At 35.2% G+C, this 13544-nt stretch overlaps 1 protein-coding gene across 4 annotated transcripts in view; it reads right to left on the bottom strand.

Moving 5' to 3' along the window:
• The window catches only part of CNTN1 (contactin 1), a 362215-nt gene that overhangs the window by 32145 nt on the left and 316526 nt on the right, over positions 1 to 13544 (bottom strand). For all 4 annotated transcript variants that reach the window (XM_015085046.3, XM_053226129.1, XM_027035908.2 and 1 more), the window contains one exon: positions 12734 to 12890. In XM_015085046.3, coding sequence (XP_014940532.1) covers positions 12734 to 12890 — 157 coding nt within the window. The remainder of the gene's footprint in view (positions 1 to 12733; positions 12891 to 13544) is intronic.

Below are 13544 nucleotides of genomic sequence, written 5' to 3'. Positions count from 1 at the left end.
GCAAAAATAGTTACAATTTTCCTACAGCAGTAATTCCTTAAACTCTTCCTTGAACATTTCTGTTTACCCATCCAAATATTCTTTAACAGTTACTGACTTTAGATCGGACTTCTCTCAGTTTATGGACATAATCCTTGGTAACTTGTTCAACATTATTAATCCTTGTTTTAATCTAAAAATTCACATGTGATTACCATTCCTTATTACCTCAGTAAAAATAATCCTGCCTAAATTGTCTATTTTTGAAGCTAACTTTGTATCTTTCCTATAACTTTTTGTCCTTCTGTTGCACTTTTATGAAGTTGCTCTTTGACCCAGTTTTCCCTTCTTCATTTTTCTATATCCTCATTTATTTATTTTAGTTATTTACCTCATTATTCATCTTGTTATCTAACTTTTAATATGAAGTAGAAATCTTTTTCTGTTTCCTTGCCAATATACTCTCCAGTTTTTTGCTCAGATGTTCACTCCTTGAAGAAATTTTCACCATCCCCATCTGAATTAAATCTTGATCACTTTGAGCATTCGTGGAAATGCCATTTTACCAGTTTAGTAAAACCAATTTGAGACAATATGGAAAAGATTTTCAGAGAGTCTCTGGTAAAGGTCCTTCATTTAAGATGGAGCTTTGACAGAGGCATACCCCTTCTTCCTTGGACATTATAGAGTCTGCGTGCACTAATTCCTAGCTTTGCTACAGCCATACTATAACCACAGAGAGAATCAGCCTTAAATACACCCGGTTCTGAGACCCCTCTGGTGGAGATGTAAGATGCTGGGAGGGAATGGCCTTGATTACATTTTTGAGACACTGATTTCACTAAGGCCTAATAGCCACCTATTTCTTAAGCAATTTAGAGTTGAGGGTTTGTTATAGACAGCTGAAAATATTTTAATAGATACAAACTCTCTGCTCAGCTACTTAAATTATTCAACTAAAAGTAATGAATCCTTGTTTCCCTTATCTCCTACTACATTAACCATGCAAGTTGCCAAATTTGGGTGATGTCAACAACCATCTGCTTTCTCTGTATCCAGGCTGGTATGAATTGCAGATAGTTATATAATTATGCCACTTGGTTCTCTGACAAATTTGTTATTTGACCTCAGCTGGTCTCTCAGTTTTGCTAGATGATTCTTTTCCTTTTTTTTTTTTTTAAATCTATCTCCATCTGGATGACTGATGGACATAGCATGAACTAGCACATCAAAATTTGAGCTCTTCCTCCTTTTCTCCAGTCATCTATTTTTAGTAGATGATTCTGTTGGCCATTTCACTAGATGATTCTGTTGCCTAATCTAAATTCTTAGAGTCATGCCAAATCCTCTTTCACATCCCTTATCAAATCATCAGAACATATTGTTGGGTCTTCGTCCAAGTAAATCCTGACTGTACTTCTCACTTCTACTATGACCACACTAGTCAAAGCTGATTTCATCTCTAGCTTAGACTGTCACCTTTTGGTTTGTAACCACTCTCCCTGTTTCTAGAGATTCACAGAGATTTCTGGTCCACCATTTATGAGATTTCTACTTCGTTCCAAAGAACAGATAAAATAAGACTTGTAAAATATAAATCTGATCATGCCATTTCCCATCTTAAAATGCTTCAATGGCTTCTCATCACATTTAGAGTAAAATCCAGTCTTTAACCAGGACCTGTAAACCTTGTTATGATTCAGGTTCCAACTACTTCTCCACCATAATTGTGTCTACTCTCCCCACGCCTTGCTCAGTCCCAGTAACACTGGTCTCCTTGCTGTTCCTTGAACAGCCAAAGGCACTCCTAGAATAAAGCTTTATATTGTTCCAATAGGAATACTTTTCCTTCAGATAACCACATGGACCTTTCCCTCACCTCATATGGTTCTCTTTTCCAGTGTTATCTCATCAGAGCAAGCTGTTCCTCCCACTCATTGAAAATGTAGGCCCTAGCTATCTTCCATCACTATTTACCTACCTTCTTCTGGTTTACTTTCTTCTTCAGGTATTATCACTATCTGTTGTTATATGTTGACTGATTGATCTTGCCTCCTCTCTTTAGAATGTAAGCTCTGGGAGGTTGGCTTAGAGAAAGAAATAAGACCTTCACCCACAGTATTTTATGGAAGATTTTCTCTTGAAATTACCAGAAATTACCAGTAACTTTGTTATGGGATGAATTTTGTCCCTTCAAATTCCCATGTTGAGGCCCTAACCCTCAGTACCTCAGAATGTGACTGTATTCAGAGATAGTCTTTAAAGAGGTAATTAAGTTAAAGTAAGGTCATTAGGGTCAGCTCTAATCCAATATGACTGGTGTTCTTATAAGAAGAAAAACTCAGGACACAAACATACAGAGGGAAGACCCCATGAAGATAGGGGGAAGACAGCTGTCTATAATCCAAGGAAGCAAACCCTGCTGACATTTTGACCTCAGACTTCTAGCCTTCAGAGCTGTGAGAAAGTGAATTATTGTTTAAACCACTCAGTCTGTGGAACTTTGTTATGGTAGCTCTAGCAAGGTAATAGACACCTCTAAAATTTCAGATTCAATAAACTTTCTTATTCGTCAACTTTGTCAATCCTCTTTTAACTTCTACAACTTTGAAATAAATTATGTAAATTACTACTTTTAAAAATATAATTTAACAAAAACAACAACAACAACAACAGAGCACTTGCATACTTAACAGCCAGGCAAAGAAATAACATTGTCACCATCCTATAAGCCTCTTCCTGATTGCCCTCTGCCCCCTCACAAGGCAACATGGTACTGAATTTTGTGTTAAGCATTTTCTCTTTTGGGGGGAAGTTTTACATGTCACTTACATACCTCTTTAAACATTGCTTCATTATTTTTTGCTTTTGGATTTCATAGAAGTGGACTTAAATCATATCTATTATTCTATGGCTTGTTTGTATGCACTAAATATTTGAAGGTTTTTAAGATGAGAATTCATTATTTTGCACATAAGTGAACCATATTGATCTAGCATCAATGACTTTGAAATGCAAACTTGAAAAAATATTTGCTACAAATAGGGTATGAAAATGCTAATTACATTGCTTTACAAAATAAGCATAAAATTTTAAGGAAAATTGTTAATGTTAAACAGAGAAAAAAACATAAACAGAACTTCTTAGAAATAAAAATATAAGTAGCTATTAAACATATTAATGTATTCACCTCAATAGTAGTTAAAAATAATAAAAATTATGAGATCATATTTTTGCCCAATTAACCAAGAATTTTTGAATATTGAAATGCTAGTAAAAATTGTTTAATGATAAAATATAGGCATTACTGTTTAGATAGCAATTTGGCAATTATCAAATATTTGCCAAGTGTTTGAAAGGTTCTGCCTTCTAATCCAGTATTCTACTTGTAAGAATCTTTTGAAATTTTGAAAAAAGATTTATATACAATGTTGTCCATTATGATGTTATTATAACACTGTAAAAGAAAATACAGAGGGGCGCCTGGGTGGCTCAGTTGGTTGAGCGTCCAACTTTGGCTCATGTCATGATCTCGCGGTCTGTGAGTTTGAGCCCCACGTTGGGCTCTGTACTGACAGCTCAGAGCCTAGAGCCAGCTTCAGATTCTGTGTCACCCTCTCTCTCTGTTCCTCCCCCACTCATGCTCTGTCTCTCTCTGCCTCAGAAACAAACATCAAAAAAAATTAAAAAGAAAATATACAGAATAACTAAATATAGTTGCCACATTGTTATCTGTGATTGTTGGTGATCAAGTGATATTAATCATTATTTTCTATATCTTAGGTAAGTCTCCCTTTTAGATATATTTATAATGCAGCCTCGATAGCTACGGGTTTTCTCGCCCTATATTTTTAATAGTGTTTCTAACACGGATTTCTATAACATGAAATCAATTTAGAAGTTAAGAGCAATTTTACTTCTTTTCTCTAATTTCATTTAACATATCCTAAAAAGCCAGGTTTGGCTGGGTTTTTCTTGTCAGTTTTGATGGTTATCATGCAAAGCTACTTAGTTTTGGAGAAAGTATGCTACATTTTTTCTTGGATTTGCAGCAGCATTTCTGGTGGTCACTATGTCCTTCTGCCTATCCCTGGGATAAAAAGGTGAGAACTACATTCCTAGATGCTCTTGCCAATGAGAGGCACACAGAAGGGGTGGGATGTGGAAGGGCCCAGAAAAGCAGAAGCCCCTGCTGCTTTTGCAGCAGTGGGCAGGGCTCTGGGCCTCGATGGTGCCCAAGGTTCCGGTGGTGCCAGTGCCCTCACAGCTTCTCCTGTGGTTCCCTCACTTGGGAGCTGCAGGCAGATGGACCACCAACAGGGGCTCCTTTCCACTGCAATTTCTTATTTTGCTTAAAGCCAGCAGACATTCTAACAACTCTTATAAAAGGTTTTATTCTCTCTTTTAAGAATCTAATTCAATACTTGATTAAAATATCCAGAGATGTTTCATCTTTCCTCAAAGATGAAACCTCTTTCACTGAAAGAAGACAGAAAAGAAAGAACTTCATAGAAAGCTATGGGTTGATCCTATGAGGTAGATTTTATCAGAAACTAGTTCAACTACTATAGCATTGATCAGAGATCCATAATCTATTGATTAAGGTTATTGATAAGTCTAAGGGCTGCTTGTAAAATGGATGAACTGGCTCCCCATCACAGATAGTGTTTGAACTGAGGTTGAGAGAGAAAAAGCCATGAATGTCCTGCAGAGAATTCCAATGCTTGGAAAAGAGTCAAACAAGATGATGTAGACATTTTCCTCCAGCAACTTTATGAATCTTTTTTGCTTTTCTTATCTTTTTTATCACTAAATTTCACATATTTTGATAATTCATACAGAAAACCTTCTAAAGTGTACATTTTCTCCCTCTGAAGCATATATAATGTCTCCGTACACATTCTTTAATCATTTGTCCTAGAAAAGGTCTTGTAGTTTGCTTTGCATCTCAGAGGAGTAACAGACTTGTTATCTTATAAAATGATTCTTTCTGGAAGGAAATCTACCTACGCTGATGGGCTGTCAGACTTGCTCTCTTCTTTACCAACTCCCCTTTGCTCCACATCAATATACTGTCTACACTACAACAAAAATGGTCTTTGATCAGGTTGCATCACTCATCTCTGAAAACACACTGATATTCCCCCCAGAATAAAGTGCGGACTTCTGATGGAAGGCTTCAAGGATGGGGCGATGGGAGTTGGAATGAGCGAAAAAATGGTCTGATATGAGTCTGAGATGCAGTCAAGGCCAGGCCTTTCACGGTGTTTTCCCCTATGCTGTCTCCAGCACAACCCCCACTGCTACTCACCAGTCACCCTGGCCTCCTTTCAGCTCCTTGAACATGGCGGGCTCTTTCCTGCACTCCCTGCACCTATGACTCTCATTCCTACTTTTGTGGTATGGCTAGTTCCTTTCCTTTAAATTTCATACCAGACATCACCTAGTTAGGGCTTGACCTGATCATCGTATTCAAACCAGTTCTACTTCCTTTATTCTCTAAATTAGCCACTGATTTTTTTCTTATAAATCCTTAAACATACATAAAAATGGATTTTATTTTTGGTGTTAGTCCTTTATTCTCCTGATAACCTCTAGAATGTAAGCTTCAGGAGGGCTTGTTAATTATTGTAACCAATAACAAAGTAGAATGCCTGACACATTGTAGGTGTTTGGTAGATGTATATTAAATGAATCAATTTTCTGGAGAACAAAAGTATTATGAAAATATGTAATGTTTTAATACTAAGTTTTATTTATCAAAGGAAAAAATTATTTGCACATTCTAATACTAAAGTACAGCCTCATAGACTAAGACCATCCTTCATAAACTAAAATTATTTTGGTTATAAGTAAATCTTGGAGGATTATTTTTAGTTTTTGTTTCTATTCTTATAATGCATTCCACTGGGGAGTTTCCCAACTAAATTATTTCTAAGTCTAAATAAATGAAGAAAATAATATATTTGGACTGTTGTGTTAACTTACTAGTAGCTAAAAGAAACCTTGGAGAAGATCCAGAAAAACCCGAGTTAGTTTAGATGCAGAAGCGCTATCTTGAAGTCAAATGCAGAGACACACAAAATATTATTTTGTTCAGATAGTTTTCCCTCCATTTCATGATTGTTATGAAAGTAGGAGTGTTATGTACAGCTGAGATGTCAGAAAAGGTTTTAAGTGGATAGTCATAATTCAAAGTTAGTGAAAGGAATCTATACTTTAGAGGCAATTAAAAATTTCTTAATGCTTTATTTATTTTTGAGACAGAGAGAAAGAGAGACAGAGCATGAGTGGGGAGGGGCAGAGAGGGAGACAGAATCTGAAGCAGGGTCCAGGCTCTGAGCTGTAACCACAGAGCCCAATGAGGGGCTCAAACCCACAAACTGTGAGATCATGATGTGAACCAAAGTTGGATGCTCAACCTACTGAGTCACCCAGGCACTCCAAGGTAATTTAAAATGTAAGCTGTTTGTCAGCCTAGAAATACAAAGGCTGGATTGGTCCACTTGAACTCTCAAATTGATCCCACACAGAACTTAGCAAAGGAAGACAAACTATTTGTTGGAGAGATAGCCTTTCCTAAATAATAATATTTGATTATGCCATAATCACAAATACAAGCTTTTAAAGTTATGATGATGAACTTATAAGAATGGCATTCAACTCTCATATGATATACCATTCCAATTTCTCATCTTAGTATATAATTTATTCATGGCAATCTATTTGTCCCAAATAATGCAGGACATTTACAACGTTACAGATTTGGGGGGAGGTCACTAAATTATATAGTAGCCTATCATTAAAGAAGGCAAGATACAGTAATTCTAAGCCCATCATGTATACTACCCTCTCCTCCTGTCATATGGACTACTGTACAAGATTAGATGCTCAAAATAATTTTGGATTTTGAAATTCTTATACTGAAACAGTGATGAAATCAACATAACATTTTAATTTCATAATGTATGAATTAAATCTAAACATCCCAACTACCTTCTTGTTCCTTTTACAATGTACTAATAACTTAGGTAGTAGAGAAGGGGGCATGTGAGTAACAGAGTTAACATCTAAAGATTGTATCTAGAGAACAGTTTCCTAGTCCTTCCTCTGCTGCTAGTGGAAAGATAAGGACAAAGTGAGAAAACAAAATGCGTTTTTCATCAGTGTTTAAGTTAGTGGCTTTTGTTATACAGTTTAACTTAGTAACTTAGGAGTTGCCAAAAGTAGTAGGTTAAATTTTGAGTTTGCATCATCTATGGCAACATCAGAATAAACTACAGATTTATTAGGAGATACAAAATCAACAAGATGAATATACAACAACTTTAAATCAAATGGAAAAGATGTCTTGTTCTTTTAGAACCTACCCTAGACCTGACTGACCACTGCCCTCTTTCCAGGACAGACCGTTATCATCTTCTAATCATTCTATAATGATCACCTTGTAATTCTACTCCTTAAATCTTTCTTCCCTACTATATACATTTTCCACAATCACCAAAGTGATTTTTCAAGTATAAACAACTGATCCTGTTATTCCTACCTCCTTGAAGTTTTCAAATGATTATGGATTGCCCTTAGGAAGAAGTCTGGCCTCTAAAATGCCCTTAAAAGTCTTCTTTGATTTGACTAAGGTATCTTTTACTAAAACTAAAAAGAAAAATAAAAGCTCAAAATATGCACATTCACACATAAATAAGTAAATACGTACTTCTCTGTGGATATTTATTTATGGCCACAGATCCTTGATAATCTATATTCTAAAATTTATAGTGAATATGTAACAAGCCAAACTAGCTTATTAAAATTTACATTCAAAGTATTTTGTAACTATTAGCACATTCTTAATTTAACTACTAATGATGTACAAAAACAAAAGATTCTTAAGAGACAATATAGAATTTCTTAGAGATAGTACATTTGTGATGAAACATTTGTGGTGTTACATTTGCCTAGATGTGAACTGTAAACATCTAATGGGGAATAACGTATTAAGACAGCAGTACCAGTGTTCAGGTCAGAGAGAAGCAGAGATGCAAGTTACCATGTCAAATAAATTTTCTAGACTATCTCTCATATGAAGTCTTAAGCTTTGTAAGAACCAAACTGTGAATTAGCACATGGCATAATACAAACCATGTGCCTAAGGGAGAGAAGTGTATCAACATTCTGGAAATATAAATCATAATTTAAGTTATCCAAGTTATTCTTATAACTAAATTTTACTCTATGCAGAAATACTAACTTCATTTAGCAAGTATTTGTTAAAACCCTGTTTTGTGCCAGATGTGTCCCCGAAGTACTGGGGATTCAAAGGTTGAATAAGTCAGATAAGAGCTTGTTCCCATGGAGATTTACATTCAAGTAAGGATGGAGATAGATGATAAACAGCATAAATTAATACATGAGGTAACTTTGAGTAGTTATAAATATTATGAATAAAATAAAAGAGTGATGTGATAAGATATAGAGGTAGAGTAGGGGCTATCTTAAATTGGTGGTCATACAAGTCTCCTCTGAGGAGGTGACATCCGAGCAGAAACAAAAATGACAAAAATGAACCTACCATGACAAGATTCAGAGAATTCAGGCAGCAGCAGGAACAAGTACAGATGTTTCAAAGTAAGGGTAACATTGATGTATGTTCACGAAGAGAAAGAAGGTCATGGAACAAAGATGAAATCACTTAATCGAGATAAGAGAGTTTGGCCAGATTATTATAGAGCACTATAGGCCATGGTAAGGAATTTAGATTTTATCCTGTGGGAAGTCTTTTTAAAAGGAGAGTTGCATGATTTGATTTAAGTATAAAAAGATCCCTCTGGCAGCTGCATAGGGAATGGACTGTACAAGGCCAAAATTGGAAGCCAAGAAAATTGTTAGAGTCACAGTAGGGCCATCAAGGGGTGACAGTGATGTGGAAGAAGAGGGATATGATATATATATATATATATATATATATATATATATATATATATACACACACACACATATATATAAGATATGATATATATATATATAGTAGCACATTTTAAATATATGAACTGTGGGGGCACCTGGTGGTTCAGTTGGTTGAGTATCTGACTGTGACTCAGGTTATGATCTCATGGTTCATGAGTTCAAGCCCCACAACAGGCTCTGTGCTGATAGATCCACTGTCCCCTCTTGCTCTGCCCTGACCTCGCTCATGTTCTCTCTCTCTCTCTCAAAAATAAACATTAGAAAAAAAAAAAATATATATATATATGAACTGTGCCTGGACATAATGTAGGCATTTCATGTATATTTCTTGAATGAATAAATAAATGAATAGCATAATGCTTATATAAACATTAAAACATAGCAATGTACTCTATTCCTGGCATCATATTTTAGTCATGAAAACAGAAACAAAGGAAAGTATGAGGAGTCTTTTACATTCACAAGAAAGCCTAAAATTTTCATTTACATTCACATGCTTCTTTCATTACAAATAAGGTAAACAATTTGCAAATGAATCTAACTTAAGAAAATTTTAGAATGGGACGACCCACCAAACATCTGACATTTCCTACTGTTAATTGTGGAGTTTCTTCATAGAGTCATGGCTAGAATAAGAAATAAATAACAGAAATTCTGCCTTAATAAGAACATTGCCCGTTAGTTGGCAGAAAAAGGAAATTATTCACTTGAGGTTTCTAAAAATAGCTTGCTCTGTGCCTTCTGTATGCGGGCTGTTCACACTAGTGTCAGGGTGTGCCCGTGGTGCGCAGCATGGGGTCTCTGCCACCTCCCAAGAACCGATTGTTAATTATTTAGAAAATTGATGAGCAAGTGGTTAAAAATATTGTTATTAAAATTGAAATATTTAAATTTCTTAAGTAAATGAGGAAGTTTAAAACAAGGTAGTAAATTCTCAAAACTCATCACTTCCTAATTCCTTACTGCATTTTTAATAATAGTCTTTGAATGTTTATTTATTTTTGAGAGAGACAGAACACAAATGGAGGGGAGGGGGCAGAGAGAGAGGGAGACACGATCTGAAGCGGGGTACAGGCTCTGAGTGTCAGTACAGAGCCCGACACGGGGATCAAACTCACTGACTCTGAGATCATGACCTGAGCTGAAGTCAGACGCTGAACGGACTGAGTCACCCAGGCGCCCCTGTTCTGGCATTACAAAAAATTTTTATCAGTTTATTTTGAGAGAGAGAGAGAGGGGGATAGAGAGAATCTTAAGCAGGCTTTGTGCACAGAGCCCAATGTGGGGCTCAAACCCACAAACCGTGAGATCATGACCTGAGCCAAAACTCAAGTTGGATGCTTAACCGACTGAGCTACCCACGTGCCCCTATGTTACTGCATTTTAATATCATCAATGCTCTTGAGGTTATTCCTCTGCATCTGTGTGGTGGCTACCACCACATATGCATAATGGTGTGCTGCTCAGCATTTCATCGTAGCTCCACATTTAGTGATGTCATGTGGGAAGTTTGAAATCAGACATGATGGAAATATTTACACCACAGAAATTAGCAAACTATAAAGCCAGGGCTTCCCCTCACCCTAAGACAGTCTGTTGTTTAACATCTACCTGCACATCACTAGTTATCACTATGCTGAGGCAGTTCACTGCTACGGCATCTCCAGCTACAAACTTCTGTAGTTTCAACCCCAGAAGCTTTTGGGTTTTGCTTCACATCAGCGATGAAAAATGAAGGGTAAGGAAATAAAGAGAGCAGCAGTGGGGTATGGCAGGCTTCTTAACAAGGAAGGTTGGTTTTCAAATCGATTTACTGGGTTCTTTTGCACTTTACTACCCTCAAAATAAAGTGCTCATTTCCCTCTGATTTCCTTTGTGGAACAGCCCTGCTGAGTGTGAAACCACTCAAAGTGTGTGCTAGCAAAGTTCAGAAATTAGAAAATATTTTAAAAATAAAAACATGCCATCTTCTCCTATCATTAGTAATGACTAAAAGGAAAACTAATGTTGGGGCAATGCAATGGGAAATGCACTTATATACAATGACAACAGGAAAATAAATAAATATATTTTAATTTGGCAATATAAAAGTAAAATACTTTATCAAATTATTTCAATTTAACCCGCAGAAAGATTAATTTATAAAAATGTATTCAAAATAGAATTATTTATTATAGTGGAAACCAAAATGGGTAGATACATCTTATACATTTGAGAGAATATGTATAATGTTAAGTGAAATTTACAACATTTTGAATGACATGGGGACTGTTTGTGTAACATGATTCATAAAAGTAGGATATACCATTATACATTCAACAGAAGCAAAAATGCAAAATTATATATAAATATAAATATATAAATAATAAATATATAATTTATAAGATTATATATTGTAAATATATTATATATATAATATATAATAATTATATAATTTATATAAAATATAAATATATAAATATACATACACACACACATACTGAACACTAATTGTAGCTAATTTAGAGTGTTTGGAATATGACTTTTTTATTTTCAAATTTTGGCAATTTACAAATTTTCTAAAGAAACACAATAATAATGTCTAAACAAAAAAATCAACATAAATTAAATGCATGGGAAAACCTATTTAAACAATTTGCAAATAAATCCAAACTTAAATGAGAAAATTCTAGAATGGCACTATTCACCAAATACATGAATCTATTTAGCTATAAATTATCGTTTTTTTCTAAATCAGTGATCCCTGTCTTTAATTTAGCATCTTGCAGTGTTTCAGAGACTCATAAAGCTCTCAAATTAACATCATTTAATTCATTATAATTAATCTATAGCATGCAGGATGAGAAAAAATTATCAAAATTTAAATAATAGTGTTGTACAAGTCCACACAAGAGATGAAGTCACTGCCTCAAGTATTTATTTTGGATTTCCCAGTGCTGTGAGAAATACAGTTTGCAGAATAAGGACACAAACGCTGAGACACAGAGAGAGATAGTAAAGGAAGGAGCTTCCATCTAGTTATAGTGTCTTTCTATTACTATATTAATATACATAGGACAAAGAAAAAGGAGTTAGAAAAGTATTAATAGTAGTCCAGTGAATTTCTTTTTTTTATTTTTTTTTAATGTTTATTTATTTTTGAGACAGAGACAGACAGAACATGAACCAGGGAGGGTAAGAGAGAGAGGGAGACACAGAATCTGAAACAGGCTCCAGGCTCTGAGCTGCCAGCACAGAGCCCAATGCGGGGCTCGAACTCATGAGCTGTGAGATCATGACCTGAGCCAAAGTCACAGGCTCAACCGACTGAGCCACCCAGGCACCCCGTGAATTTATTTTTGATAAATTTCGGATATTAGTATTTAATGGTCTATTATTACGTAAAATTTTAATGCATTGTGGTATTTCTTTCCATTGAACTATAGTTGACATACAATGTTACAGGTGTACTACATAGTGATGCAACAAGTCTAGATGTAATGCTAGGCTCACCATAAGTGTGGCTACCATCTGTTACCACACAGTGCTATTACCATACCTGCATTATGGTACTTGAAATATGCTTTGTCACCCAGATAGTAATCAAAAAGTATGCAGTATGTTGCAAAGTTACTTTTGTGACTTATAAGGGAAGAAATGCCAAGTTTTAGGACATCCTTGACACTTCAGATTTCCTTAGGAAAACACTGATACTGGTGTGCATACCAATCCTACCTTTACTCTTGAGAATCCATATGGCCTACAAATATACAAGTAATTAATGGAGATGTGTCTTAAATGACTGGCTTACCTGAAATTTTGACTTGAGACACTACTCCATCTCCTCCATCACTGTGTGCACGAACCTCTACAACATACTCTCCATCCCTGGGGATTGGAACTTCTATGGAGTGTTTATGAGTTGAATACAGCTTGCCATCATGCTGGCCATCGGGTCTATAGAGAACCTGAAAAAGTCCCAAAATATGTATATTTAATAAAGTGGTAATAATGAGCCAATGCCAAAACACTAAAACCAAAATAAAAATGCTTACACTTTTATTAATAATAATAAAAAATCCCAGGAAGCTGTTTAATACTAGCTAGAAAAAAATTGTTATTTTTAATTCACAGAAATTGATTTCATCTATTATTTTAGGGTGATCCAAGAGAAAATGCCTTAAGCATCTGACTTTTTTTTTCTGACCTAACATAGAGGCAAAAATGTGTGTGTGTGTGTGTGTGTGTGTGTGTGTGTGTGTGTGTGTGTTTTATGGAATAGGTATAAAAATGAGGGCTCTTTGAACATTTTGAAGTAGTCTTAAAAAAATGCTCAGAATTAAATTTTTTAATATTATTCCCAAAGTCTGGTGTCCAATAAAAAATGTGTGATAGAATATATGGAAATAATCTTTTTTTGGTTCATTTATGGTATGCAACTCAATATAGTCAAGTTTACTGTGTGCCAGGCAACGCTATCTTAATCATTGCCAAACAAAAATGGATTTATGCACTGATTACTTTAACAACTCTATTCTTTAAAGCAGTTATTGTACCTATCTTGCTCACTTGACATAGAATTTTCATAGAATTCACTGAAGATCTTTTCTCATTTCAAAATT

This window comes from Acinonyx jubatus, chromosome B4 (assembly GCF_027475565.1).
Source record: "Acinonyx jubatus isolate Ajub_Pintada_27869175 chromosome B4, VMU_Ajub_asm_v1.0, whole genome shotgun sequence".
Lineage (NCBI taxonomy): Eukaryota > Metazoa > Chordata > Mammalia > Carnivora > Felidae > Acinonyx > Acinonyx jubatus.
Note: the sequence above shows the minus strand (reverse complement) of the source record. Positions and strands in the feature narration are given on the sequence as shown.